Source organism: Rana temporaria, chromosome 8 (assembly GCF_905171775.1).
Source record: "Rana temporaria chromosome 8, aRanTem1.1, whole genome shotgun sequence".
Taxonomy (NCBI): Eukaryota; Metazoa; Chordata; class Amphibia; order Anura; family Ranidae; genus Rana; species Rana temporaria.
The window spans coordinates 136,194,745-136,219,735 of record NC_053496.1 but is presented as its reverse complement, the minus strand read 5'-3'; the positions used below and the strand labels follow the sequence as shown (position 1 = coordinate 136,219,735).

The 24,991-nt window shown below is 43.6% G+C and overlaps 1 protein-coding gene across 4 annotated transcripts in view; it reads left to right on the top strand.

Moving 5' to 3' along the window:
* Positions 1-23,732, top strand: part of PARG (poly(ADP-ribose) glycohydrolase) — a 237,107-nt gene extending 213,375 nt beyond the window's left edge. For all 4 annotated transcript variants that reach the window (XM_040320736.1, XM_040320739.1, XM_040320737.1 and 1 more), the window contains 4 exons: positions 5,154-5,262; positions 11,635-11,740; positions 22,522-22,650; positions 22,997-23,732. In XM_040320736.1, the coding sequence (XP_040176670.1) occupies positions 5,154-5,262; positions 11,635-11,740; positions 22,522-22,650; positions 22,997-23,103 (451 nt within the window). In that variant the 3' untranslated portion in view covers positions 23,104-23,732. The remainder of the gene's footprint in view (positions 1-5,153; positions 5,263-11,634; positions 11,741-22,521; positions 22,651-22,996) is intronic.
* Positions 23,733-24,991: the final 1,259 nt, after the last annotated feature.

Below are 24,991 nucleotides of genomic sequence, written 5' to 3'. Positions count from 1 at the left end.
CATCAGAGTTCCCCCTTCTTTCATCGGTGTCCCCAGAGTTATCCCCCCTTACATTAGGGTCCCAAGTGTCCCCTCTCCTACAATCGGGGTCCCCAGAGTTTTCCCTTGCATCAGAAATCCCACTTTCATTAGGTTTCCCAAAGTGTCTCCTTACATTGTGATCCGAAATTCTCCCTTTACATCAGGTGCCACATAGGGCCCCCCTCTTACATCTTGGTCCCCAGAGTCCCCCCCCCCTACATCAGGGTCCCCTAGTGTCTCCCCACCTTAAATAAAGGACCCCAGAATTCCCACTTACATCAGCTTCCCCCTTTAATTGGGATCCCCAAAGTCACAACTCCTAACACCGGGGACCCCAGAGTTCCCCCTTGCTTAAATCGGGGACCCCAGAGTTCCCCCTTGCTTAAATCGGGGACCCCAGAGTTCCCCCTTGCTTAAATCGGGGACCCCAGAGTTCCCCCTTGCTTAAATCGGGGAGCCCAGAGTTCCCCCTTGCTTAAATCGGGGAGCCCAGAGTTCCCCCTTGCTTAAATCGGGGAGCCCAGAGTTCCCCCTTGCTTAAATCGGGGAGCCCAGAGTTCCCCCCCGTTCTGAAATCGGGGAGCCCAGAGTTCCCCCCCATTCTGAAATCGGGGAGCCCAGAGTTCCCCCCCCCCATTCTTAAATCGGGGACCCCAGAGTTCCCCCCCCCTTCTTAAATCGGGGACCGCAGAGTTCCCCCCCCGTTCTTAAATTGGGGACCCCAGAGTTCCCCCCCCCCGTTCTTAAATTGGGGACCCCAGAGTTCCCCCCCCCCCGTTCTTAAATTGGGGACCCCAGAGTTCCCCCCCCCCCGTTCTTTAATTGGGGACCCCAGAGTTCCCCCCCCCCGTTCTTAAATCGGGGAGCCCAGAGTTCCCCCGTTCTTAAATCGGGGAGCCCAGAGTTCCCCCGTTCTTAAATCGGGGAGCCCAGAGTTCCCCCGTTCTTAAATCGGGGAGCCCAGAGTTCCCCCGTTCTTAAATCGGGGAGCCCAGAGTTCCCCCGTTCTTAAATCGGGGAGCCCAGAGTTCCCCCCCCCCGTTCTTAAATCGGGGAGCCCAGAGTCCCCCCCCCCATTCTTAAATCGGGGAGCCCAGAGTTCCCCCCCCCCCCCCGTTCTTAAATTGGGGATTCCAGAGTTCCCCCCCGTTCTTAAATCGGGGACCCCAGAGTTCCCCCCTTCTTAAATCGGGGACCCCAGAGTTCCCCCTTGCATCAGAGTTCTCCTTTTATTAGGATTCCCAAAGTCATCCCCCCTTACATCGGGGTCCCTAGAGCCCATTCCATTTTTAATTTGGTTCCCAATGTTAGAAGGGAATAACAGAGTGGGGTAAGGAGAGAGAATAGGTTTAAGAGAATAGTTGGTGTAGTGGAAGGGGAGGAGGGAATATTGTGAACACCCCAGCTTACTTCAGCATCCGTTCCTTCTCATTGCAGCAGTCGGCTAAAGGGCAGATAGATTGAAGGCTGTTCACTGGGACCATATAGATTTGGTGGAGGAACTTCCCCCATCCTCTAAATGCTGGGTCATGGGGGAGGGGCTAGCATGTGATTGATTGCTAGGACGTGGACGGTCCTAGCAACCAAACCTTTATTCCTACATTATGTCAGATGTTTACAACCACTTTAAAGGAATAGTTCACCTTTACCACAAAACTGCTAATGCAGATAAGGAGAGTCTGTAGATAAAAACAAAGGGCCAGATCCACGAAGAAGTTACGCGTAATTCCAGGATGCTCCGGCGTATCTTTGTTTTGTATCCACAAAACAAGATACGCCTGAAGCTGTGCTAGATCGGACTGACGTACGTCTTAGTATGCCGTCAGATCTAAGGTGCATATTTACGCTGGCCGCTAGGTGGCGCTTCCGTTGATTTCCGCGTTGAGTATGCAAATTAGCTAGATATGCCAATCCACAAACGTACGTCCGGCGCATTTTTTTACGTAAGGCTTTTTTCGGCGCAACGTTACCCCCTGCTCTATGAGGCGTATGCAATGTTAAGTATGGACGTCGGTCCAGCGTCGAAGTTTACGTTGTAGCAACCAAACCTTAGTGCTGAGAACACCCAGAGGTAGCTAGCGGTGGATGACGTTGTACATTCAGGGACAGCTCTGATTTCTGCACAGCCTGCGCTGTTGCTGAGCGACATGGCTGTAGCAGCAGATACACTTGGTATATGGGCAAGATGCTCGGGGGGGTTATGGCTGTGCCCTAGGCAACAGGCTATTTTGCCTAGTAGTAGCACAAAGCCCTGGAAGTTTTTACTACTTTCAGGGAGATTTTTTACCTAGAATTTGTATAATATAGTGAGCGTATTAATAACTGAAATAACTTTGCAGTCTCTGGGAACCCCTGATAAGTTACTATATCTACATCTCATGGTACATTAGGTAAGACTCTCTTGTCCCCCTATCACCCCAAAGTTCCCCCATCTGACTCACACCCTCACCAGGCTTACATAGGGTACCACTCATTGCTTTTCTCTTCTGTCTTGTACTTGCAAGATAACTGGCGGCTGGCAGTGGGGGGGGCTCGTTCCTATGCGGCAGTTTGAGGATTGTGGGTGAAATTGCCACAATTCTAAATCGCACTGCAATCCTGGCAAATCTCACCGTGCGCGTTTTGTATACCATTCATTTTTAATGTCGCCTTCTTTTGGGTGACCAGCTTTGCACAATGTGGTTTGCAGAGTGACAATCTCATCCAAACTGCACCTTTTTGCATTTTGCCGGGATTGAAGTGTGACTTTGAACCGCGGCAGTTCCACCCACAATCGCCAAATCGCTAGATGGGAACAGGGCCTAAAGCATAAATCATCACTACCCTGCCAGCCACCTGTTATCCCACAACACAGGAGAATGAAACAATGAGCAGTACCCTGTGCAAGTCCTGGGGGGGTGGGGGCAGATGAAGAAAATACTGAGGGGTGATGGGGGAGCTCCAGCTATGTCTTTTCCCCTCCGCTAGACATTTCCTGGACATTATCACCTCTACAGCAGGCCATACTATCTTCAATCATACACACCGCACTTCTCTCTTAAACATTCTACCTGTCATTATACTCCTCTCCTGAACAATATCCTCCAGCATTACTCCCATTTCTTCTTGCTGGAGGCCACCATTTTGCGGACGCCCAGAGTCCTGGTGTAGCAGTAAACCTTCAAACTGTCATTCAATTGTAGCACAGTGCCAAAAAATAGAGCGCAACTGAGCATATGCAGAACAGGGTGAGACAGTGTATTTCTTAAAGCGGAGTTCCAGTCATTTGTTAAGTCAGCAGCTACAAAAGGTGTAGCGGCTGACTTTTAATAAACAGGCACTTACCTGTCCAGCGGCGTTCTCCCCGTGTCCTCCCTCGGCGGCGCCGGCATCTCTACTATGTGCACCTGGCTGTGACAGCTTGCGGCTTCACAGCTGGGTGCCCTCTGCGCATGCACGAGCAGCGCTGCGGTCTGGTACTGGCCCGGAAGTCTACTTGGACCTATCATATCTCCAGAAGACTTTGGAAAGGAGAGCTTCTGCTTCCGGTCGCCTAGGCAACCGGAACGGAAGTGGGAGCAGGTACCTGTCAAATTCAGGTACCTGCTCCCCCCTCCTCCCCAAAAGCTCAGTTTAGCAAACAGGAGTCGGGAAGGAGACCTTAAAGCTGAAGTTCCACTTTTGGGTGGAACTCCACTTTACGTTTAAAGGGTTTGTAAGGGCTCAAGGTAAAAAACCTGTGTGCAGCAGCACCCCCCAATATTTACCTGAGGGCCCCCCTGATACTTTCCTGAGCCCCATCACGATCCAGTGATGTGCAGCGAGAGCCTTAGCTCTGAGGCAGCCAATGAGTCAGTAAGCCTATCAGAAGAGGGTGGGGCCAAGCTATGGCTCTGTGCATGAATGGACACGCAGAGCTAATGCCGGGGAGCGAGCCTGCTCGGGTGCCCCCATTGCAAGCTACTTGCTATGGGGGCACTGAGCAGGCGGGAGGAGGCAGGCAGGGGATCCAGGCTGCTCTGTGCAAAACCACTGTACAGAGCATGTAAGTATAACATGTTTGTTATTTTTAAGAAAATAAAAAAATACTTTAATATCACTGTAAACAGTATAGGCACTTTGTCATGCTTTATATAACTATACCTGCAAAAGGGGCCAGCCTGAATTGATCTAGCAGGACTACATTTTCTGACTAAAGTTCCACTTTATAAAAAGTCAAATTTGGCTGTTTTGCAGTATCTGAAACAAAAACTGCAATTCCTCTATGCAAATAATCCTATTCAGACTTGCAGTGGAAAATCCTGTTTAGAGAATGAAAACTTGAATGTTGTCACTGTGGGATAACTTGGGGCCAGATCCACAACCAGCGGGCGCAACGTAACTTTTGTGATTTAAGTTACACCGCCGCAAATTGCCCAAGTTAGTGCCCGATTCACAAAGCACTTACCTGGAAATTTGCGGCGGTGTATCCTAAATCAGTCCTGCGCAAGGCGGGCCAATTCAAATGGGGCGAGTCCCATTTAAATTAGGCGCGCTCCCGCGGCGGACGTACTGCGCATGCTCCCGACGCTATTTTCCCGACGTGCTTTGCGTTACGTTGCGCCGAGTTTTGTGAATCGCGACGGGTAAAAAAGATGCGGCAGGGAAAAAAAAATTTTGACAGCGACGCGGTACTAACTTTACACTTTGTAAAAGTAGCCCTATCTTTGCGACGGCAAACTAACACTTACGGCGACTTAACGAAGGGAAAAAGCTTTGTGGATCTCCGTAAGTGCTAATTTGCATACCCGACGCTGGATTACGACGAGAAATGCCCCCAGCGGCGGCCGCGGTACTGCATCCTAAGATCCGACAGTGTAAGTCCATTACACCTGTCGGATCTTAGGACTAGCTATGCGTAACTGATTCTATGAATCAGCCGCATAGTTAGAAACAGGGATACGACGGCGTATCAGCAGATACGCCGTCGTATCCCTTTTGTGGATCTGGCCCATAGTTCTTAGTAAAGACACTTTGATAACTGGAGTTCATTGTGATAAATCTTTAAAGATCATATTTCAGAATGTGTCACTAACACTTGTTTAATTAAAATCTATACCATTAAAATCTACTGTAATGTATAGAAAAATCTTTTCTTTACTATTTGCACACAGGGACAGTTGGCAGAGACGTACTACGGAAATTGTTGCCATCGATGCTTTTCACTTCCGACATTATCTTGATCAATTTACCCCGGACAAGATAAAACGAGAACTAAACAAGGCATGTTTTCCTGTTTTTCTTCTTTTTTTTATTTATTTTGTATTATGATTTTATCAGTATTATGATAATATTGCCATCACTGCTTACTGTTTATAAATGATATGGCTAAATCATACTCTGATTTAGAGTCTCTTCAGACCTATCCAGTCCAATGTGGTGTGTTAATGCAATCACGTTATGCTACACTTTCCTGCACAAAGCACAATGGACCGAAAAATAGGCATGCATAGTTTTTTACCAACTTAATGTGCTGCAGTACCGTTGTGCATTACTCTGTGGTAAACTGCATTGCACTGCTGGTGCGTTCCCTTAGTGCAGGGGTCTCTAAACTTTTAAAAAAAAGCGCCAGTTTACTGTCCCATAGCCTTTAGGGGAGCAAGATTGTGGCCAGTTCGGATAGAAAATGTCAGAGACCCAGCATCAGTGAGAATAAACATGGCCTCAGGGTTGGTGGCCAGTAGGAGGAGGAATAGTACCTCATCATTGGTGTCAGTGGGAGGAGTAGTGTCCCTTTGCTGGTGTCAGTGGGAGGAGTAGTGTCCCTTTGCTGGTGTCAGTGGGAGGAGTAGTGTCCCTTTGCTGGTGTCAGTGGGAGGAGTAGTGTCCCTTTGCTGGTGTCAGTGGGAGGAGTAGTGTCCCTTTGCTGGTGTCAGTGGGAGGAGTAGTGTCCCTTTGCTGGTGTCAGTGGGAGGAGTAGTGTCCCTTTGCTGGTGTCAGTGGGAGGAGTAGTGTCCCTTTGCTGGTGTCAGTGGGAGGAGTAGTGTCCCTTTGCTGGTGTCAGTGGGAGGAGTAGTGTCCCTTTGCTGGTGTCAGTGGGAGGAGTAGTGTCCCTTTGCTGGTGTCAGTGGGAGGAGTAGTGTCCCTTTGCTGGTGTCAGTGGGAGGAGTAGTGTCCCTTTGCTGGTGCCAGTTGGAGGAGAATAGTGCCCCTTTGCTGGTGCCAGTGGGAGGAGAAAAGTGCCCCATTTCTGGTGCCAGTGGGAGGGATAGTGCCCCATCATTCATGTCAATGGCAGTGATAGTGTTGCATCATTCATATTCCTTCAAGGAATAATGCCCCATCATTGGTATCAGTGGAAGAGATAGTATTCCATAATTGGTGTCAGTGGGTGGAATAATGCCCCTTCATTGCTGTCAGTGGCAGCAATAGTGCCCCAATCGATACTGGTGCAAGGAATAGTGCCACATCATTAATATTGGTGAAAGGAATAATGCCCCATTATTAGTGTCAGAAATTATGTATTACCGTTGGTGTCAGTGGGGGAAATAGCGCCTCATATCATTGAGAGGAAAAGTGACCCAAGGGCTGGATAAGGGCCTTATGACCTCCTAGTACTGTAGGTCTTTCCCGCTTGTGGATATTAAATCCAGCTAAGGCTCTCATGGAAAAACACGATCATATAAGGACACCAAAAATAATAATGCTTCCATAGTGTAAAATCGTCCTGGGGCATCTGGTGACGAAACACACAGGGGGAGCAATGTGCTGACATCGCCGCATTTGCACAGGTCCCAGAAGGACGGGCTGTTATATTGAGCAGGTCGGCTTATCTAGGCGTGTTTTTTAATGCATCATTTTGTAAGTGCAACCTTTTTTACATTATTAGAAACGGCAAGGATTTTACACTTATCTTTTTTGGAGGTTTTTTATATGGAGGTTTATATACTAGGAGGTGATAAGGAGCTGGTAAGTGGCCGTTCTATGAGGTGGAGGCTTTTTCTGGAAATCACACACCATCCAGGTGATTGTTATGTCAACCGATCAAGCTGCAGTAAATCCTGCTCTGTCCACGAGTTTTACTAGTTCTTAACTAAATTCCGAGGAATTGTATATTTGTCTGCACATTCGTACAGTCTGCCCTTGGTCACTTTCCGATACTTTGAAATATGACTCCATTCATTCATTCTTATTATGTCCTAATAGCTTGCCTGGCTCAGCAGTTTTTTTTTTTTAATGCCTGCTGCTAACTTCATATTGTGCCCATGTTTCAGAGCAAGGTGGAAAATGTTTTTTCCTGCATCTTCTGGTTCTTAATTACTATGTTAAATAACATTCAGTCTTGCAAAATACATTCTGGTACCCCAGGGCAATCTTCTGCCCCCTCTTTTTTATGACGGCACAGCCCTTTAATCAGTCATCTAGTTATGTTGTGTGCATTGTTAAAACATTGATTTTCATTACTCCTTTCCGCAGGTAAAATATTAGCCCACGTAAAATCTAGAAAGCCCCGTTCTAATCAGTCAGCAACTCTGTGAGAGAAGTACATTTCCATTTCCAAGCTATTGCTCTGGTTAAGATAGATTTTGTTTTGAAATCTTGCGTCCCATTAATAACAGCACATCGATCATTCAAAAAATGCTCCTAAAAAGAAAAGGCATAAATAAAGAAGGCACAGGAGCAACTTATCCATTTTAAGTGTGCTTGTGACAGCTTAATTGGTAGAGCAGATTCGCTAACAGTTAAATTCATTCCAAGTCTGGCCAGAAGATCTTCGTCATCTGAACAACTTGGCTGCCACTGGCTCATTATTTAGCCTGGGATTGGCTTGAGAACGGATGACTGTGGCTCTCCTTTGAGTTTCCTAGACCCGTACTTTTTTTTTTTTATATATATATATTGTTTTATTTAAAAGGAATCTTTCACGTGGCAGTAAAAACTATTACCTGTAACAGAAAAAAAATTGGATTTTATCCAGGAGATGAAAATAAAGCTGTTTGTTGTCATGTTTCTGTTAGTTATTCTGTGAAGTGCATTTTCTCAAGACTGCTGCGTTTTTATTATTTGGCCATCTAAAATCTACCAAAGCCAAATATTTCACAAACATTTGGGTAAATGATTACATGTACCACATTCCTGGTGCACCAAGGAGGGTAATGTTTGATAGATTGCTGACGGCCGTGTGTCAGATGTCTAATGCATACAGTCAATAGGAAAGCTTCATTACTTGTCAGAAAGCTGCTGATGTTAACCCCTTTGGGGGATCTATTTAACATGGCTGAGGTCAGCTGTCTGACAAAGTGGTCAATGCAGTGATTTGGTAACTGTGTGCTGAAGGCTGATCTCATACTGAATGTCTCTGCATTGATGCATGGTTAAAGATCTAGGCCCAGATTCACAAAGGACTTACGACGGCGTATCTCCAGATACGCCGTCGTAAGTCTGAATGTGAGGCGTCATATCTCGGCGCCTGATTCAAAGAATCAAATACGCCAGAATTTGTCCAAGATACAACTGACGTAAGTCTCTTACGCCGTCCTATCTTAGGTGCATATTTACGCTGGCTGCTAGGTGGTGCTTCCGTTGATTTCCGCGTTGAATATGCAAATGAGCTATGTACGCCGATTCACGAACGTACTTGCGCCCGGCGTATTAATATACGCTGTTTACGTAAGGCGTCTGACCGGCGTAACTTTACCCCTCATAAAGCAGGGGTAAGTCATGTTAGGTATGGACGTCGGAGCAGCGTCGTATTTTACATCGTTTGCGCAAGTCGTCCGTGAATGGGGATGGGCGTAGGTTACGTTCACGTTGACTAAACATTGAGCTGGCGAAAGTTAGGGAGAAAGTTTGACGTGATACTGAGCATGCGCGCGTGCGCCGTTCGTTAGGTGCGTCATTTACGTGGGGTCACGATTCATTACCATACAACACGCCCCCTACCAGCCTATTTTGAATTAGGCGGGCTTACGCCGGCCCATTTACGTTGCGCCGCCGTAACTTAGGGTGCAAGTTCTTTGTGAATACGGTACGCCCCTCTCTAAGTTGGCGGTGTAGCGAATATAGGATACGCTACGCCAGCACAAAGATACGCCCTCCTACGTGAATCTGGCCCCTATTGTTTAGAGACACTTTAGCCCTAAATAAGAAAAATTCCATTTGGAGCAATATTAATATCCATTGACTGGCACACATTTATCTGTGCAGCAAGTGCCTAGTTTAACTGTGCCCTTTCTACCTTCTGGCTACTGTACCCTTTATTCCAAGTATCTTGTTCTCTGTACATGTACGTTGCTCTAAGGCATAGGTGCCCAACCAGTGGCCCGCGGAGCCCTCTGATGTGGCCTGCGACCTCCTGTTCGGGATTGAATAGAAGAGTATTATTAAAGGCACGTTTATTACTAAAATCAGTTTTATACACGCACTGTTCTACAGTGGTTACTGGGCTGCTTTCAAACTGATTGACAGAGCAGTGCAGTATAGACTTCTGTTATAACCTGGGAGTTTGCGGCACTTTCTGAAAGTGCACCACACCTGTAGAATATAATAAAAGTCTATAGCAAAGTGCAGCTAACCGGCGGGAAAGACAAAGGTGCACTGCGGTGCAGGTAAATCTCAGCGCATCAGTTTAAAAGCAGCCTTAGGCCCCTTTCACATGGTCAGGCTGACCCAATCGGACCCTCCATTGACCTCTAAGGAGTGGCAGATGTCCGTTTACATCCGCCTACCTCCAATCCGATCCGCAAAAAAAAAAAGACTAGGGTGGGCTCTATAGAGTGGAGTGGGCTGTGTCCGTGTTCGCTCTGCATATTCAGAGTGGACACGGATCTGCCATCTGCACACTCCGCTCATGTTGGCCCACGACCGGTTACCAAGTTGCTTAAGTGGCCCTCGCTCTTCAAAAGGTAGGGCACCCCTACTCTAAGGCAAATTCTCTTACCCTGCTGCTCTAAAAAGCCTCTATCCCACGTGACGGGTGCGAGCCCTGTATGCAAACAGATACTTAGAAAGAAAGAAGGCTGGACGGCTGCACTCCTATGCATTTCCTTTATTCAAGTGCCAGATACAAAGGTAAACTACAGCTATCTGCTTACATGTGTCACACCAAGGTTGGGTGCTTACTCATAGCTATGAGGAGTGCGGCCATCCAGCCTTCTTTTCTTCTAAGTATCTTGTTCTCTGAGCTTGTAGTTATGTCTTCATGGCTGGCTCATCTCTCCCTATTGACAACTGTCTGAACTCTGTCCTTTTAACAATCACTCGGTCATATATTCTACGGATTCAAACATTCACTTAAAGTGTAAACCAGATTCCTGAAATTTGAGCTGGACACATATATCTGCAGTATTTTGTTATCTCTCTTCAAAGAGCGAAGTCCCATAGCTCTCTGACCCGTTCCTCTGTTGTTAGCCAGATAACTCCTTACAAATTCTCTGACACATCAGATAAGAACAGCCTGAAATTTCTGTCAGGGGCGGTTGCTATAAATAGATTATCAGGGAGCTGTCCCTGTTACAAAACGCCTTTTGAGAGTCTCTGCCTATGATGAGAGGGGGTGTGTGCCTTTTCTTCCAATCAGCTATCTTGGCTGTATGCCCAGACATCACACTTTGTGTTAAACAGGGAGAGAACATTTCCTAACACAATCTAAACTTTCTAAACGGCATATAAATGTGAAGACAGCAGATATACATGTAAAACTTATGTAGGGAGATTTGGTTCATCCCGTGAGGCTGTTCACTTCACTGGGTGTATTGAGGGTTTACATCCACTTTAAGAAAAATCAAATGGCAACTTGATTGGAAAGTCCACATCTTTGATTAAAATATTTTATTGATCAAAATGCAAATTTTCAGATAAGATTCTTTAATTGAAATAGTTATGTGAAACATGCCTATTTATTATTAATTTATAACCAATGTTAATTACCTGGCCATACCACTGCCAGTTCGGGTAATATGAAACAATATAGTTGATGCGGTTTTTGTGCAATTCACCTTTTGTGCTGCCCCGTTTCCCAATTCACAAGCCAATGCTGGCATACCAACAGTTGGGGGACAAAAGGAATTTTATAATGAAAAATAATTGCATATAATAACTGATAGCGTCATGTTACAATAAATGTAAACACCGCTGTCAGACTAACGTAGAGACCTACCACTGCTGACCCCCTTCAGGAAACGTTGGTTCCCAACTTTTATGCTCATCGCTGGCTTCAATACAGTCACTGACCGAGAAGAATTATACAGATCAGAAAAAGAAGTTTGCAAATCTGCATTAGGTTAGAAGCAATGTACTAAACCAAGAAGGTAAGCATGGCAGCCAAGCGACTAGCATTTTCAGAGGTAAAGGTCTGCAATGACAGCTGCCTTGTTTCTATAATGTTTCCTTTAAACAGGTATTTAGAGAACACACAAATGGCATGAAAAGGAATGTTTTTGGCTAACCTGATTGTAAATGTCTATGTCAATTAGTGCATTTCATGAATGTACTTTGTCTATTGCATACAGTACACATTGTACACAGTACATTCATCTCGTATGACTCCATGGATTGCAGTATTTAATTGAATACATCAGAATAAACAATGTATAAGCTTTTGTAGTGTAAACTCTTATTTGTTTAATACAACTGGTGATTTTTTTTCTTTCTTAGGCTTATTGCGGGTTTTACAGAGAAGGAATTGAACCTAAAAACCTATCGGCAGTAGCAACTGGCAACTGGGGATGTGGAGCTTTCGGTGGGGATCCGAGATTAAAAGGTGACTGGATGGGACTGTGCCTGAGCTGCAGTGTGCAGTAACATCAGTATGTGCATAATGGGAACACTCCGAATTTGGGAGCTGAAAAATGACAAAATGACCACAAGCTTTTATTTCTTTCAGTTGCATAGTCAAGGTGGTTTAAACAGTATTTCCTGTTTTACTTGCCTTACTCATAGCCTAGGTTTACACTACTGCTACTGCATAGTCATGTGTTTTTTTTAGTGCACGTTTGAAGCAATTTTTTGTACGTTTTTGATGTGTTTTCATACTTTTTTTGTAGGAGGGGGAAAAACCCTACCAAAAATGCATGTGCATGCACTCCCATGGAAATCTATGGGACTAAAATAGCATTATGCTGCACCAAAAGAAGTACATGCTAATTTTCAAAAATTGCACTGCACCATGTTGCATTTACGTGAAGGGGCACGTATAGTATAATGTGATTTCCATTGTTGTGCCTCAGCTTGAAGAGAAGTCCTGTGATGTCAGGACTCTACCTCCTGAACTCTGGGCTGTCGACATGACCACGGAACCGGACAGGTTCTGCAGGCTATTAGTTGCCGTTCAGCCTATGGCACAATGACACAGAGGCCGGCCTCTCGTCCCTCCTGGGTGGACGTCAAATGATCTGTCACCGGCTGTGGACCTTACTTTGTACTGCAAGGTCTGTTTTAGGCCTCATGCACACTGAAAAAAAACAGCAGTAACTTTGCCGTGAGTTTTTCATCATTTTTGCAATAGCATTTTTCTGCGTTGGCACTTTTCAGCTTTTTTTTTTTTTATGGATCATAAACTTCCAAAAACGCTGGTGAGCCTCGTTTTTGAGCGTTTTTTGACGTCCGAGCGCTTTTACAGCTGAAAACAGGGAGTTTATTGACTGTAAAAAAAAAACAGCCGCTGTAAATGTCCAAAAAACTTGCATTTGGACTTGAATTTACTTATTCCGGTTTAGGTAGTAAATGGTAATCTTGGACATATTTAGGAGTCAATCTGTTAAAGATTGAGTGCTTAATAAGGTCAAGGCATATGAGTGCAGGTGGGAAATAAATAATTTTGAGTGATAAATTCAGTGTCTTACAGGAATAATGATTTAAATCCCAGAATGTCAATTAGTCACCATGGTTGATAGACATTAATCTGGTTATATTGTTTTTTTATTGATCAGATAGGCTGTGAAAATAGAGTGATGACTGGGTGGTTTGAAAATCAAGAGGCATCAACTTTCCTTTCATGATCTTTTAGTTAACTGCCCGAGCTTTGTTCTTCTTGTAACCATCAGAAGTTTTTTTGTGGCGTTTGCTCATTGTAAGTACATCAGGATAGAATTTCAGTGGACAAAAGTGCATAGTTTGAGTAGCAGCCGTTCAATGGAAGCCAACTGTCTTTGGTTAGTAACAGTGTTTTATTTTTAGTAAATGGTTTTAAAAAAAATTCTGGCTTGGTTCAGTGCAATACTTGGCATTGTTTTTTCATGGTGCTTTTTGGAAGCTGGGTTGCTGCCCTATCTGTCTGTATGCAAATTTATGCAGATGTGGTGATGGTGCTTGGGCACAAATTAAGGAATTTAGACATCAGTCTGAGATCAGGAGGCTGTCTAAGCCAGTTTGTTCTGTTGAGCTGCCCTGCAAAAAAGCCACTTCCCCAAAGAAAAATGCAGGAGACGGGCAGTGCGGACAACTGTTGGGTCTGGAAAGAGCAGGCCATAGGCCTGCGTGCAGTGTATGCTTGTGCACACCCTAATCATGCCGTGCACATTAGCGTAGCAGCTGTCGCCCAAGATCTCCATCTTTGGCGCTGAGAGCAGTGGGATACCCGGAGGAGAGGCAGCTGTGCTGTTGGCATCTCTCCCCTCCCCACCGGCATCCCACTGCGATCACAGTATCTTTTTTTTTTTTCCACCCACTGCTGTCACTGACAAGACCGCAGCAGTAGGTAGCAATGTGGAAAAAAGTATTTGATCCTCTGCTGATGTTGTACGTTTGCCCACTGACAAAGAAATGATCAGTCTATAAATTAAATGGTAGGTTTATTTTAACAGTGAGAGACAGAATAACAACTAAAATATCCAGAAAACCGCATTTCAAAAAAGTTATAAATTGGTTTGCATTTTAATGAGTGAAATAAGTATTTGACCCCTTCGCAAAACATTTGCTACTAAGTATGAAGCTGTAGGGTTTAGGGGAGAGACTCAGGTGGCCCCTTCCGCCACAGATGCCTACAGCTGTACCCTTGGGACCTTTGAGAAGGCTATCGGCTCATCATTATCAGTAGAGTGTCACCAGGCTCGCTTGAAGCTTTTGAGAGGCTTTATTTCAGCTTTTGCTGCAGTTGTGGAGAAAATGTAGGTATTGGATATCAACACACAGGGCATCTGCCAAGCTTCATTAAAGATTAAAAAAAGGACCATTGAGGCACCACGGAAGCATCAAAAGCCCATCAAAAAAGCATGTTGAAGTGGTAGGCGCTTTAATGTGTGGTGAAGCAAGTGTAATCATTTTCTTTCTGAAATAGAAGCAGATACAAAGGTTGCAAACGTGTGCATAGGAAGGATGGGAAGCCGTGATCGTTTTTGTGGCCCTGGATGCAGACAGTTTACATCTTGCCCACTCATCTGTCCCTAAATGCATGTAACCATACAGACGTGAGGTTGTATTTATGCAGCCGCAGTGTCTGTCAGCCTCTCTTGATTGATTTACACAAGCGGATGCCTGCAGCTATACACAAACACTTTTGACACCTGTGGGTGCAGAAATACTGCAGTTTAGCGTAATGTATGTTTCTGTGTAGCGCTTAATGGTAAACTATATTTTATGAATGTCTTTCATAGTTAAAAAAAAAAAAAAAAACTTCACATATTGTAAAATGATCAAGATAAATTCTGGCAAGGGTCTTACGCCCATGCATTTGCAGTTCATTATAATTGGGATTACAAATGAAGGCAATGATGCCGGGCTAAATGAATAGCTTGATTAAATGTTGACTTTGAACAACTCTTTAATTGATCATTACATATCAGTCTTCTGGATGATGAGGGGTTATTTATCTCAATCAAGAGCAGCTACATGCTGTTGGAATGTGCAAAGTATTAACCACTTAAGCCCTGGACCAAAATGGAGCTAAAAGCCCGGGCCAGGTTTTGCGATTCGGCACTGCGTCACTTTAACAGACAATTGCGCGGTCGTGCGACGTGGCTCCCAAACAAAATTGACGTCCTTTTTTTCCCACAAATAGAGATTTCTTTTGGTGGTATTTGATCACCTCTGCGGTTTTTATTTTTTGCGCTATAAACAAAAATAGAGCGACAATTTTGAAAAAAATGCAATATTTTTTACTTTTTGCTATAATAAATATCCCCCAAAAACATATATAAATTTTTTTTTTCTCAGTTTAGGCCGATACGTATTCTTCTACCTATTTTTGGTAAAAAAAAATCGCAATAAGCGTTTATCGATTGGTTTGCGCAAAATGTATAGCGTTTACAAAATAGGGGATAGTTTTAGTGCATTTTTTTTTTTACTACTAATGGCGGCGATCAGTGATTTTTTTCGTGACTGCGACATTATGGCGGACACTTCGGACAATTTTGACACATTTTTGGGACCATTGTCATTTTCACAGCAATAAACATTTTAGAAGGGAAATCAAAGGAAAAGTGAACCAACAATGCACTAGCTTAAGGCTCCTTTCACACTTGTACGACTTCAAAGTCGCACGATTTTACCGCAATTTCAATGAATGCCTGTGTAAGTGGCATCAAAATCGGACCAAAGTAGTGCAAGGACTACTTTGAAGTCGGCACTACTTAAAGTCGTGCCAGTATGAATGGTAGTCATTGAAAATAATGGACAATGACTTGTCATACGATTTTGCAGTCCAAAATCGTGAGACAAGTTGTATAAGTGTGAAAGGGCCCTTAAGGAACCTATTTAGAAAATAAAAAAGCAAACCTTTACAACCCCTTTTAAGCCATTAGTCTGTCCGGCCCTGGACTCTCTGGGCTTGATCTGTTTCAGTGCCAGGGTGAATTCCTCTAGAGAGAGTGGGGCCTCTGATTTCCTGGCCTTCAGAGCAGATAAGGGCTTTGAGCAGTATTGGTCTAGAAACTCCCGAACCTGGTTATCTCAATGATGGTCTGCGTGATGGATATTCTGTTGTGGACTTAGGTTATAAATATGGCTGTGGTAGGACACTAACCACATAGTTGCCCTGGGAACACACTACAAAAGAGCACAAGCAACCCATCAGAAATTACAATAATGTAAGAGGAACTGGACAAGAGAACTCAATGATGCCGCATGTTCCCCCAGAAACTGTTCAACGAACATAGAAATTAAAGTGGGGAATTCCTGGCTAGGATGGTGCAAGCTCAGAGAGCAGTTCCTCCATCGCCTAATCTTTAGCATGGCGTGGACCCTCCTTGTGTCGGATGTGGTGAATTGCCGCTGCTGCTTTCTTAACTTGCATCATCCTAGCCAGGCATTCCCCACTTTAATTTCTATGTTCGTTGAACAGTTTCTAAAGAAACATGCGGCATCAATGAGTTCTCTTATCCAGTTCCTCTAACATTATTGTAATTCCTGATGGGTTGCTTGAGCCTGTGATCTTTTGTGGTATGTTCCCAGGGCAGCTGTGCGGTTAGTGAGTTTGAGGAGAGTAGCCTGATGCTCCCTTTTATGTTTTGCTTCCATTGCTAGATGAGCTCCCCATGCCACACATTTATGCCCCTCCCACTGTAATAGGGGAGACACCCCTGGGGTTCCATTAATAGCAGAGTACTCTGTCCAGGTATGTTGAAGGGAGTTTAGATTGCTTGGGTTGCTCAACAAAGAGTCCAACCTCCATATTTTTGTCTCCATATTCTATCTCAAGGAAGGTCAGAGAGAGGGTTTGCCCCCAACTTTTTATAATTTCCTGTCTTCATTTCTAAACAGGAAGTGAGATAATAAGAATGTTTGATAAGACTTGTATAATGAGGATTATGTGCATTTCTTGTTACAAATATTGATTGTATATATTTTTTAGATGGAAACATTTTATGCTGCTTGAGAAACATTGCAGACAAGTGTGCTGGGGTGCCTCTCGCGTATATCTAGTGAAGTGACTAACATGCGTTGCACCTGTTTATCTACAGCCATCTGTCCACTGCATCAGTTCAAAGTCCATAGTTTTACACAGGATCTTTCCTCTATTAAAAACAGGGGGTGGTGATCTGAAATCTCACATTGCAGATCTCAGCGAGGACAGCTCTGAGCCCTGACTTGATGTCAGGGACACACCCCATCCTCACAGTACATTGGGGAACTTGCAGAGCTAAGGATATCAGTCACAGGCTGTGTGCTGGAGCTCCCTCCCCATCACTTTTTTTTCTCTTTGTGTCAGAAAAACCTTTCACAGTGACTTATTAATATAGCTGAGAAATGAGGCAGCAGAGTGAAATCACACTCGGTGGTTTTGGGGAACAGGCAAGTGCACAGATGGCTGTGCTTTGTTCACATTTCATGTCAGAGGTTTGCAACCACTTTATTTCTATGTGCTGCAAAGCATTACGACTTGTCAGAATGTACAGCGCAAAAAAATAGACTATATCCTGCTTTCTTTCAGCATACACAAATGCAATGTGTGGAGTGAACTGTACTGGTCTTTAACTTGAATTATATCAAAAGTAATTATACTAAAAAGAAAATTGGTTATTTTTTTTCATACACATGTAAAGAAATGCCAGCTTGACTTAAATACACTCTGTATTTGTTAATGTTTTGAAAACCTTATTTCTATTCTGCCAAATACAATTGGATGAAACACAAAAATAGCAGTTTCAAAGCAAAGTCCATGTCTCCACCTGTATTTTCACAGCTCAGCAACTCGGCAGAGGCTCCAGGCTTGTAGTTAAAGGAAAAGTACGGCCAAAGCTCGTTGGGCTGAACTTCTCCTGTGGATCGCAGTCCGTTCTGCATTCCTGTGACTTGTTTTGAGCAGCTGACATCACAGAGCTGATCCAGGCTGGGAAAAGATCACAACCATATGGTCGGGAACCACTTGGAACCCTATACCCTGAGCTAACTGCTCCTGCCCCCTCCACAGTTCAGCGCCCCAGTGAGCATGGGGAGGGGGCAGAACAGACAGCAGTGACCAACAGTCACCAGCTCTCTGCTCACGGAGCTCTGAGAACTGAGAGATCAGCGGTCTTTGAACGCTTGGTTCTGAGTGTTAAAGCTGGCAGGGGCCGATGGTGCATCCACCTAGGTAAGTAGGATTCCACTACAGTTCTCATATCAGCAGATGACCTTGATCAAGAGCACCTAAGTTGGCTGATCAGAACTCCCACTCATCCCAACTACCCGCCAGCATTGCAACTCATCCCCCCAACTAAGGAGTAAGAGGAGGGAAAACATTTTTGAGAATACATAGAAGAGAGAGAAAAAGAGGGGGAGGAACAAATAAAAGGGGAGAGAAAGAACAAGAAAGATGGCTAGAGAGAGGGATGGGGAAATAAAAACAAGAAATTTGGATCGAGATAAAAGGGGAAAGAAAGAAGAACAAAGAGAGAGTGGTACATCCTAAAATGTACCATAAGGGGTTTTAATACTGTATGAGTAGAAGGGACTCGGAGCACTAAATGTCTGTGGGCTAGGGGTGCAAATTACTTGTATTGCATTGGGTGCTGACAACCCACGCTATGACAATAATTTTACTGTTGGGGCTCCCCAAAACTTGGGAAATGTTATTAAGGGGACACAGCACTAGAAGGGTTGAGAACCACCTACCAGAGCACTGTTTTTGACCATATGTGAAATTTTAAGTGTTTCATGAATTTACTGAGCTTTAACCATTTGCCTACCTGGCCAATTCTGACCCTTTTCTCAGACGTAAAAATAAGTGTGTTGTTTTTTTTTTTTTTGCTGGAAGATTACTTAGAACCCCCAAACATCATATATGATAAGAGGAGAGAGGGACTATGTCTGTGTCAGATCCCCTGCTGACCAAGCGGGTTCTGCATTGCAGAGGTGCCCGTGTAAAAGGGAAAGGGGCCTAAAGCTTAATAAACCAACTTTTTTTTAAAAGATAGAGAGAACAGCAGATCACAGTAACAGTGGGTAATAATGGCAGGGTTGACTCCAGAGGTGATAGTTAAAGCGGTTCTCCACCCTAAAGTGAAGTCACGCTGATCGGCACCCTCCCCCCTCCGGTGTCACATTTGACACTTTTCAGGGGGGAGGGGGGGTGCAGATAACTGTCTAAAGACAGGTATTTGCACCCACTTCCGGCCCGGCATTCACGGGCAAAAGACGGGCATTGCGTCACATCCCGTCGCCCCCCCCCCCGTTGTGTGCTGGGAACACTCGGCTCCCAGCACACAGCGGGAGCCAATCGGCGGGCGCAGCGCGACTCGCGCATGCGCCATAGGGAACCGGGCAGTGAAGCTGGAGCGCTTCACTTCCTGGTTCCCTCAGCGTGGATGGAGGGGGGAGCAGCAGGGTGACGAGCGATCGCTCGTCCTCTGCTGCGGACGCCGCTGGACTCCAGGATAGGTAAGTGTCCTAATATTAAAAGTCAGCAGCTGCAGTATTTGTAGCTACTGGCTTTTAATATTTTTTTTTTGGCGGAACATCCGCTTTAAGGGCTCCGGTGGTTGCTCTATGTGATTCTTTCTCTCTCGCCTCGTCTTTTGGGTCCTGTGGCCAACCTCTTCTGGCGGCACCGGAGTCGGTTTCAATCCCAACCATGGCACTACCTGCCTAGAGTTTGCATGTTCTTCCTGTGCCTGTGTGGGTTTTCTCTGGGTACTACTGTTTCCTCTCGCACTCATAATATATGCTGGTAGGTTAATTGACTCCTGTCTAAATTGGCTCTTAGATTGTAAGCTCTTTGGTGCAGGGACTCGTGGGCATGTTGAATATACTGTATATTAAGTGCTGTGTAAATTGTTGGTGCTATATAAGTGCTTGTAAAAAAAATGAATAAATATGACACCTGTGCATGCGCACTTACATCATCCCTGATACTATTTTCAGCATGCCAAGATTTAGCTGCGCTGTACACTGCATGTGATGTTCATTATCTGGAAAATAACATAACATTTTAAATGATACTAGCTTAATACTTGAAGTGGCACTCCTGGAACACCACTGTACTAATGGCAGACTGCTGTAGAAATAGAAATTGTGAAATATCAGACAGACACCATTTTCCTGAGAACATGTACAAAACAAGGCTGTAAATCACAGTTAAGAGAAGAGAGACTGATGATTGATTTGCCCTTCAGGTAAATTCTGTTCAACAAGCCATCTGGTAGAAGTTGTATAGAGATTATTATAAAATGCAATGACATCTCTTTGAATGTGGCTCAGAGTAATGAAGTGTAGACAGAACAAACCAGGTTTTGGCTACTGATCCCATATAGGCCTTGAGATTCATTGTTTTATCCGCAGGAAAGGTTTTAAGAAAGCTAGAAATTTGATTGTGATATATTATAGCATAATGCACAGGCTGTTCTCAGTTTAGGTGTGTTTTGTGTATTTATTTATTTTTTCTTGAATTTGGTATAGTGGCAGTAAAAAAAATTATAAGGTTATGTAAACTTATTAAAGTATTTAATTAAAAGAAGGTACCGCTAAGTTGTGGTTTCTTTTTTGAGGAATTTGTAAATCTGTAGTAGATTTTAAAAATGCTGGGATATAGCGGAGGTGACAACATAGCCGACACTTTCTGCTTTGAGGTTCTGTTTGTCTATGTTAAGCTTTTGCTTAAAGAGGAAGTAAACCCTGATGGGGTTTACTTCCTCTATCTTTCCCTGCAAAGGTAAAGCATAATGGGCTACTATGCATCACATAGTAGCCCATTATGTGACACTTACCTGCATTAGAAGCCTGCAATGTTCCCGTCTTCCGCGCTGGCAGCGAGCATCCATCTTCACCCCTCTTCTTCCAGGGGCCGTGGACTCCGGCTCTCTGACTGGCCGGAGTTGCGTGACATCACTCCCGCGCATGCGTGTGGGAGCCACTTTTCCCAGCATGACCCCGGCTTGTAAGGGCACGGAGTGCCCTTTCAAGATGGCGCATGAGCCATTGAAGTCGTCGCTGGGGGAAATTGCAAATATCTCCGAGACCGTGTAGGTATCGGAGATATTGCAAGCACCTACAGGTAAGCCTTAATCTAGGCTTACCTGTAGGTGTAGCTTCCGCCAGAGAGTTTACAACCACTTTAAGTCCTCTGATAGGAGAATGCTCATTGCACCAAATTTGCACAACATTTTTTTAGTTTTGGAATTAAATTTCAGCTAGAGTTGTAGGGCCAGATTCAGGTACATCGCCATATCTTTGTGCCGGCGTAGCGCATCTATATATATATATATATATATATATATATATATATATATATATATATATATATATCACATTTTTGTAAATATTTTATTATACCTCATGTGACAACACTTTGCTACAATGTAAAAGTAGTGAGTGTGCAGCTTGTATAACAGTGTAAATTTGCTGTCCCCTCAAAATAACTCAACACAGTGTATGTGGTATTCGTTTGGTAAAATCCATTGATCTCAGATGTTAAAAGCAAACAGAATCTTACAAATGACATTAACATGTTCTGAGACCTTTTCCTTTCTTTCTTTCTTTGAAATTCTATCCAGCTACTGTCTCCGATGTGTATGCTCTTTGTAGCTCCTAGAGCGGGATATTTATAAGTGGCAAATAGATCCAAATGATCACCTCAGTACAAATAGATGGGGGCATCTTGTTTGCTTACAAGAACAGAGACTTAGGATTTTTTCACAATGGTATAGGGCAGGGTTAAAAAAAATCCAGGCACCAGGTCGCAATTTCGACTAGAATTAGCGATCTGGCGCCTGGGGAAGGAAGCATAGGCCTGCAGAAAGCCACGGCCTCAATTACCGCCCGACGCGATCGCACGGCGGGGGAGGTGGGGGCGCACGGAAGATGCATCCTATGTCTCCGTGCGTCCCCACCTCCCCCGCTGCGTGATCGCGTCGGGCCTCACCGGGAGGTAATTGAGGCCGCGGCCTTCTGCAGGCCTATGCTTCCTTCTGTGATCTGCCACTATCTTGTGGTGGCCCGTTGTCATGACAAAACAACCAGCAATGCTAATGGAGCTTCCCTTGTGTTTTCACTGCCATCTCCTTCCCTCTAATTAGAACCCCCAAACATTATATATATATATATATATATATATATATATATATATATATATATATATATATATATATATATATATTTTATTGCAACACCCTAGAGAATAAAATGGTTGCAATACTTTGTCGCACCATATTTGCGCAGATGTCTTACTCTGATGGAATTCTTCAAAATTTTCGATGGAATTACTCTGATGGGGCATACACATGGTCGAAATTTCTGATGGAAAAAGTCAGTCGAACTTTCCGTATTTGGAGATGGAATCTCTCTTCCTCTAGACGTAAAGAGTGACCCCTTGTTCTCGGTGTTGACCGTAAAGTGAATAACTCTACACCAAGTTCACTATATGGACCCCTTATATATTTGTACATGTTGATCATATCCCCCCTTATTCTTCTCTTCTTCTCAAGAGAATACATTCAGTTGTAATCTTTCCTCATAGCTGAGCTCTTCAATGCCTCTTATCAGTTTGGTTGCCCTTCTCTGCACTTTCTCTAGTTCCCCCGATTTATCCTTTTTGTGAACTGGTGCCCAAAACTGAACTGCATATTCCAGAAGTGTTATGTGCAAGAAATTAAGATTACTGCCTTGTTCATGTGTTTCATACTTCCTTTGCAGCTTTAATACAGCTTCTAGCAGCTTCAGAGACTGGACGAGATGTTGTGTATTTCACCTTTGGAGACAAGGAGTTAATGAATGATGTTTACAGGATGTACTCCTTCCTTTCTAAGCAGAACAAAACAGTTGGTGAGTAAACTGTATTTTATTCTTTACTCTGTAGGAGTCTACAAAAGTTACTGATATTTTTCCTTTGGGATTAAGCCCTGGCTCACACCAGTGCGGCTTTGACATTGCGCTACTTCAATTCAATGCAATTTCAAAGCTGCACATCGGTGCAATTTGCACTGCCGATTTTATTGCAGCTTGCGACTTCATTTAGCAGAAGTCGATGAACGGTTGCATTGCCGACAATGGGGTGCGACTTGTGCGATTTGGAACTGTCAAATCGCATGACAAATTGCACCGTTGTGAACAGGGGCTGAAACCGCCATTATTTTGATAACTTTAACTTTGTAACTTTTTCTGTTTGCAGGTGAAGTTTACAAATTACTGTTGAATTATTACAATGAGGTGTGCATGAACACAACTGGAGCAAAGCCGGAGACAAAACTGTATTCCTTTATATACAACCATTTGTAGGGCTATCAAAGTTAAAAACACTTGTGTAAAAAAAAAAGGGAAATAATGCTTTGTACCTTTCCACAATGACCTGTTTTTTCTGCTGGTTGTAACATATGGACTAGCATATACAGTGTATATAACCATACCTTTTAATCGTATGTGCTTTATAAACAACAATCCTTTTAGGACTTTTTTTCTTTGATTTTGATTTTTAAGATGTATTATGCTTGACTGGAATATATTTTCCATTGAGTTTTCTTATATTTCAGAGTTCATAATTATTTTATTAGACCTTAAACTACAAATGCATTGCTGTGCCATGCCAGCCTCTGAATGTTTATAATACTCATATGATTGTAGCTTTGTCACTGCTTCATCTGTTTTACAATCCAAAAGGGGATCAACATCTTTTTCAGAGCCATATAAGTTTATCCGTGTCTCCCATCATGCATAGCCGGTGATCTAAGTGCTATGGGAAGTGAAGATACACAAAAGCAGTTGCTTCTGACTTTTCCCTAGTACCATCTCTTTTATAGTGGATATAGCAGTGCTCTTCTACAATATACTTGGCTTACCTCTGTAATGCAAGCCCAGCAAGGCAAACTTTTGTTGATTTTGCACGTTGCAGAGTTTTATAAAAAAAAAAATGAGGTGCAGAATATGACTGTTTTGTTTTGTTTAATCTGCTTTGGTGAAAAATAAAATGTATTAAGTTGAAATGATTTCTTGGTATTCTTTTTTTAAACCATTTGCTTAATACAGTGTATATTCAATAGCATTTATCTGTCAGTTGCAAAATGCATTGATGTCTGCACGGTAAGTATAAACAGCGGAATGCTACTGGGGCTTTATGCAGTCCCTGTTGGAAACACAGCTTGTAACTATGACTAAGGGTGGTCCGAAGTGGTAATAGAGGATTCTATCTCTCTAACGAAGAGTATATTCACATATGTACTTGGTTGTAGCCAGCTATAAGTCCTGCACAAGTATTTATACCCTTTGACTTTTCCACAATTTGCAGCATTATTTTATTTATTTTTTTATTGTGTCTCAGTTGTTGTACTAAAACAGGGGACTTCAAACTTTCTAAAAAAAAGTTTTTACTGTCCTTGAAACTTCAAGGGGGCCGGACAGAGGCCAGTGGGAGCAGGCTATGTCTTGGTGTCAGTGGGAGGAGTAAACCATGCTCCATTATTGGTATTAATAGGGGGAGTAATAGTGATCCATTTTTGTATAAATATGGTGAGTTTGCCTCAAATGCAACATTTGCTAAAGATAGGGATAAGAGGTACCATCATCCAAAATTAAATGTATGCAAGCGATAAGGGAGATCGGGACAGTTGCTGAAGCTGTCCTACTTGGCCCTCAAAAGGAAAATGGACTATCTTGGTACCAAAAATAGAGTTCAACTTTAGGATAAAATATTTTTTACATATAAAATCACGTATCACAACATCAAAAAAATGAAGGAAGATCAATACAGTAGTCAAATATTTGTAGACTTCCAAACAGGTTACTGGTTAGATCTGTTCGCAGATTTATGCAATCCTCAACAGTATCGCGATCAAAGGACCATTTCTTCAGGAGGATAAATCTACAAAGTAAACTGTATAAATCAAACAATCATGAAGGATATACGTATCTCATATAATGCATCAAACATATACAGTGAGTGCAGCAAAAACAAAGCATGACTGCTTACCAATGACTGCATGACCAGATACACACATCAGTCACCAAGGGCTCCCCCCGTGGCAGACATGGGGGATTTGTGCGGGTGAAAATCGATCTAATATATATATATATATATATATATAGCGAGAGAAGAAAATGGAAGAGGGGGGAATGGAGAAAAAGAAGCACATGGGGAGGGAGAAGGGAGGGGATGGGGGGTATAAGCAGGGAG